Raw genomic sequence first — 6000 nt, forward strand, 5'->3', positions numbered from 1 at the left:
CTGTGCCAGGCTGTTGTCAACACAGGAACAAGGTCTCCTATAGGTCCTGCAGCTCTGATTCTCAGATGGTACAACTGAAAGGCCAGGATTTATACCATTTGCATTCTAGAGCTAAGCTCACAAAACCTTCTGCAGGTAAAGGCTGCTTTGGAAGGGAGGCCCATGGAGTTCAGCAGGACTGCCTGTCTTTGCTATGCTGTCTAGGGCTGAAGCCTTAGCAACCACCTGTTTCATGCAAGATCAAACTCCTGCAGAAAGGTTGGGATTGCCTGACCAGGAGGAACCCAAGCATCATTCCAAGCAGGAAAACAAAATGGGAATGGTGACAGATATGTGAACCAGAAAACTCCAGAATCCCGAAAACACGGGATTATCAGCTGCTCGTTCAAGAGTTTATCATAAATAGAACTTGGCTTGCATCTCCTAGTGGAAGAATAAGGATAAAGCCACTCCTGGACAGACCAGTGAACAAATAGATTCTTATATTTCTGGGTCTGGGGTTTTCTGTGTAGTCAGAGATATGGGAATTACTGAATTTTTAAAATTTATTTATATTTATTTTATTTGTTTGAATTGATAAGCTGCCCAACTCCAATGGGCAAGTTAGAGCAAAGGGTACAGCAGGAAACTCTCCTTCTGGCAAAAGTGCCTGGAAGTACTTGAAGTATGCAGCTGATCCCTCCGACTACTATCATTTACAGTCCCCAAAGGTATTTTTCTCTCCGGTGCTGAAAAGGAAATGCACAGGAGTTTACATGCCCGGGCACACACCTTGGTTTATGTTTTCAGGATTTTAGTATTTTCCTGACTCTGAATTTTTTTTTTTTTTAAAAAGACATGTCCACTGGCAAAAACAATTTTGAAAGATGGAGCTGGCCCCAGTCTGTGCATTTCAAAACTTCAGCTAAGGAATTAAGTGGGAATTTGATTTTTATGGCAACCCTTTCCTTCTTTCACATCAGGCCGGTAAAATCGGAGGGTTGGCAACAGAAGGACAGTGGAACCAGCTGATCTCAAATCAGATCCGAAGCAGTTCGCTTGGAAGGTTGACCTCAAGGAGAGTTTTTGCTACTCCGGGTTCTTTCTAGCGGTGTTCAAGCAGCCTGATGAAAAGCTCTGCCTGCTCGCAGAGCGGGATCTGGAAGAGTCATTACTGAACTGAGGGCAGGCAGCATGATTTGTGGTAAAATCCTAGACCATCACAAATAAATCCTATCCGGTACAATACAATGATACCCTTCCGAGACTTTCAGCCACAACGCTGGTATAATAGCAATAAGGACGGCTTTCTTTCAGCACCACGAAGGCCGGCAAACGCTGTAAGATGCTCCACACCGGGGTTTGGAGACTTCAACTCCCAGCATGCTGGCTGGGGAATTCTGGGAGTTGAAGTCCGCACATCTTAAAGTTGCCGAGCTTGAGAAATACTGCTCTAAATGACAAATAAAGAAATGACCCCAAAATTTTGGCACTTTCCACATGCACAAAGCCTCACTTGGGAAATCTGCCTTAAAATCTCCCATTCCGAGGAGAATGGGAGAAGTGGAAATTGTTTCCCAACGAAACTAGACCTCTCATTTGTCTCCAGATAGTCAAGATCGTAGCACTGAGACCTGATTTTATTTAATCAGCTGGTTAATATTAAGCAGAATCCCCCCCCCTTTCCCCTTTTTCTTAGGAAAGATGTCATACACTATAAAGAGGGTCCTGGCCCTTACAACACTGGTTGCTACTTCCTCTGACTTAAAAAGCTCCAAAATACATTTTAAGGAGGCAGAAGCTCAAATGATTCGGGGTAATTTAGGCTGCAACCATATGTCCATTTGCCTAGGAATAAGACCCATTTAATTCAGTGCGGCTCACTTCTGAGTAGAAAGATTGAGGCTTGTGTTGTTAGTCCGTCTTTTTAAATTTCTAAGAGTGGAAGAAGAGGAGATCTCAACTACAGAATTGCTACGCTCCCTCCTTGGAGGTTTAGCTGAGAGTAAATGCCATTCAACTCAATGGGATTTGCAATGGGACCGGATTAAGATTTCCTGCACTGCACTCTGAACGGATTGCGTGTGCACTGTAACAGGACAAGAGTTTGATGGGCTTTATAAGCGCAAGGGCTGCGGTGCTCATCTGGAGCCCCCCCCCCCCGACTCGATCTCCTATCAACGCAATGAAAACTAGAGTGTTGGTGTGGAGAGTTTGTTCATTGGGAGGGTTTAGTTATTACCTCTTCCACTCTGGGATTATTTTATCCTGTTCAGAGTAGGACTAATAGAAAAATAAGGTAAGGGTGACTTTTATGTAAGATTTTTAATGTATTCTATGTATCTAAGTGAGAGCTCCGAGCTGGGCTTGAGATCAGCTGTTAGCACACAAATAGCCGCAGCTATTTTAGAGCTTTAACTCACCGGATGAGGCTGCCCCTGAAGACTAAATTCACAGCTGAGATCAGGGGGACAAACAACTCTCAGGATGATGGATTCTCTGGAAGAGTCCCATTGGTTTTAAACCCGGCAAAGAAACGTTGCTTGTCCGGGTGACAATGTGCGACCGGACAAATGAGCTGTGCTCTAGCAGCTTCTCCCAAGCCTCTTGCCTAAGCGAATACCATCACCGTGGAGCACCTCAGAGCAACCCCAGGCGTTGTCTTGCCGGGAAGAAATCTCGGGGGCTGAGGCGACCGGAGTCCAGAAGCATCCCCAAAGACGACGACAATTCAGCACCCGTCTTTGGATGCTCCAGAACCCACGGAGCGTGTGTAAGTGTATGTGGGGAAGGGGGTGGAGCTATGACTAGCAGGGGGAGATGTTACAACTATAGTAGTCTCTTCATCTATAACATCTAAAAAGCGTCCCCTTTCCACAACAGCGGGCAAAGCATGGTAGAGAATTGCGGGAACAAGATGACTCAGATAAGCCCAGCCACTTTCTGCACTCAAAGCACTTGCTATAGTGGTGATGGTGAGGATGGTGGGGGGTAATCAGCCGCCTATCCATGGTGGGCAGCCTGGTGATAATTGCACGGGGTGAGTGGAGGGGAGGGGAGCTAGCGGGTATAGAAAGCTAAGGCTGCTTGGGAAGGAAGGAAGTTCTAACACGTTCAGCCAGCCTCCGAGAGGGAAGGTACGCACCAGACTCTCTTAAGCAGAAGGAAAATTATGTAAAGTAATGAACAGAGTTCCTCGGTTTGTTGAGGTTGCTTTAAGGAGAGACTGGAGCCCTGGGGCGGGGGAAGTGGCATCCACCGCCGCCCGTTCAAAGTGGCCAAGGTCCCCGTCAGCTCCAGGGCTTTCGTTTGCCGGTCCAGCGGAAAGCGCGGCTGAAGGCGGCTGCACAAAAAAACGACCGCTGGCCTGTTCTGGAAGGACCCTGTGCCCGGAGTTTGGAGAGAAATACGGAGCAGAGTTGTCCTACTTTCCAATACCCTTGTGTTCAAGGAGATTAATAATGTCACCCTCGTGATTTACAGCGTCACCGACCATTATATATGGCAATATATCAGCAATGAAGACAAACTTTATATTCAGCAGTTGGCCTTTGATTCGCGTCTTGCGGCCCGAGTTTTAGCAAGTCCAATTCCTTTGCTGACTATGCACGGGAGTGTACCTATGACTGTGCGTTCACTTAAAAGTTGGGTCTTATTTATTTTATTTATATTTAAGTCCTTAGGTTTGTAACTTACTGGAGAAAAAAGTAAACAGACATTAAATAAATGAATACATATAAATAGGATCTGTCTGCTTGCTTTTTCCAATACATTTCCAGCTTGGTCCTTGGGTTATCTACATACTAATGAATGCACTGAGATCACTAAATAAAATTCAAACTCAGTCGTGACCTGGATCATTAATTTTAACGTTTCTATTCCAAATGTCTGGATTCCAAACCTTTGGATCTAAACTAAGGAGGCGATTTTGGTCTCAAAATCAAATAATTTCTGTGGGCAGCTTTTCACTTCGATCCTCGGTATTTTTATGTAGCAGCACGGTACATTCATATTTGCCTGTTCTGTGCTCAAGATGGTTAAATGTACGATTTGGAGGAAGTGAGGCTGCAATCTTATTCCCGTGCAATCGTGCAATCGAGAATAAGTCTTATTAAATCTCGCTTATACCTGAGTAAAACCTCCAATCATCTGGTTGCTCCTTTGTCCGGTTCCTTGCCCTGTTCAGCAAAACTCGTTCTAGCAAAGGGAAGCTTAATAGAAGTGATTTGCATTTTGACGAGCTCATGCAACGCTATTCAAACAGGGCATACTAGCGAAATGTTAGGTAGGTAGGTCACATTTTAGAACGGACGTGGGTCTCAATCATCTTGGGAGTTTTCCTTTTCAGCCTTTCCTCCCTCTTGAGCCTGGCACGCAATTGTTACTTGATGGAAAAATGAAGCGGAGCCCTCAAAGTTTGTGCAAGGGTTAGCCTCTCTTTCTTCAGACACTTTACACACCTCCGGGGCTTTCTTCTCGAAAGGGCCAAATCCACACGAATCCTTTGCCACCTCTCTTCCCCTTCTTACCCCATGGGAATGCAGAGGAAACACACTGCATATTTAAAAGGAGGTATTTTGTTACCTTTTGCTGTGGCTTACCATTTTTTATACCGCAAAGGACGTTACTGATTCTAACCCTCCAACCACACGTACAGGACACACAGGCACAACAGTCTTTTCAGCAAGGCCACATTCACAATCTTATCAGCATCTGTTTCTTTTTCAGAAAGATTATGTGGTTCTTATTATACTGTCTAACCAGTGTGGAGACGTGTTTGGTGTTCTTGAAGCCGAAGGAAATTACTCCACTAGATTTCCCTGACTTTAAAAAGACCGTGATAATGTTAAAGGCATCAATAACTGCATAATAAATACATAGATAGGTAACCTGCTTCTGGCTACCTTCTCCCTGTCAGGTATCAAAAATGCTGATGTTAAAGACAAACGCGCTGCTTTAATGCGCCCTGAAACTCTTTTCCAAAAATAGCTAGAGCTACTTGGAGTCTGCCACCCTTGTTGCCTACTAAGGTCAAAGAAACGGCCACGAAGCAAAGGCAAAGCAGAGCCTTTTGCCTCAACTCAAGAATTTGGGGACCGCACGCAATCTTAGGCCCCGATCCGCCGCAGCCTTACTTCGATGCCCCCGGGTTCCCTCTCAGAGTTTTGACCTGCCGGGCTGCTGACAGGATCAGTCGGTCTTCCAAACGGTAACAGGCTGAATTCTGACGCCTTCGTTCTCTGACAAGCGGCGTCGAGCCCAGGGTCGAAAGCCCGGAGTGCCTTCCTCGCCTTCAGAGCCCTAACATCGGCGGAGTCGCCCTGAGCCCGACAGGACCACTTTGCCCAGACGCAAAGGGACCATCTGGAAGGGGGAGCGCTCTGGTTAGCCTGCCCATCACAGGTAGGGGGGACGCCACTTCCCTGCCCGCGTTCCCCACGGGAAGGTCAACGAGCTTCACTCCGGACACCGGAAGACTCCCTGGAGGGCGACTCACCTTCCGGGAAGACCGCTCTCATTTTCAGGTAGCTGGTCGTGAGGCGGATGACGGACGCCTTGTCGAGCTGGGAGGTGATGGCCGACGGCAGGGGCAGCAGCTTGGCCAGCTCGTAGAATTCGCCGTTCTCCTTCTCCCGCCGCGTCTTGGCGGCGTTCTTGGACTTCTCCTTCATCGCGGCTCTGGGAGGGCGACTGCAAGGGCGTCACTGGCATAATAGAGCCCCGGGCGGCGGCGGCGACAGCGGCGATACTTGAGGGGTCGCAGGCATGTGGACTTTGACTCGGGTCCACGGAGAGCCAGCCAGCCAGCCAGCCAGCGACGGAGCGAGCGAGGGATGGAGGGGGCGGCCTTGGAGGGGCAGGTCCAGCCGCAGAGTCCGGAGCGGCGGCGAGGGCGGAGGCTTAGTTTGCGGGTCTCCTTGCCACAAAGCAGCAGCTCTGAATTCGGCTAACCGGGCAGCGGGTCTGCGAGGTCCTTGGAGGTCCCTGACCCTCCCCTCCGCCCCGCCCTCTCCTTGCCTA

At 48.1% G+C, this 6000-nt stretch overlaps 1 protein-coding gene across 1 annotated transcript in view; it reads right to left on the bottom strand.

The window, feature by feature from the left end:
• SIM2 (SIM bHLH transcription factor 2) overlaps nt 1–5651 on the bottom strand; it is a 53502-nt gene extending 47851 nt beyond the window's left edge. Inside the window, exon 1 of the mRNA XM_063304412.1 lies at nt 5477–5651. Coding sequence (XP_063160482.1) covers nt 5477–5651 — 175 coding nt within the window. The remainder of the gene's footprint in view (nt 1–5476) is intronic.
• Nucleotides 5652–6000: the final 349 nt, after the last annotated feature.

Source organism: Candoia aspera, chromosome 5 (genome assembly GCF_035149785.1).
Source record: "Candoia aspera isolate rCanAsp1 chromosome 5, rCanAsp1.hap2, whole genome shotgun sequence".
Lineage (NCBI taxonomy): Eukaryota > Metazoa > Chordata > Lepidosauria > Squamata > Boidae > Candoia > Candoia aspera.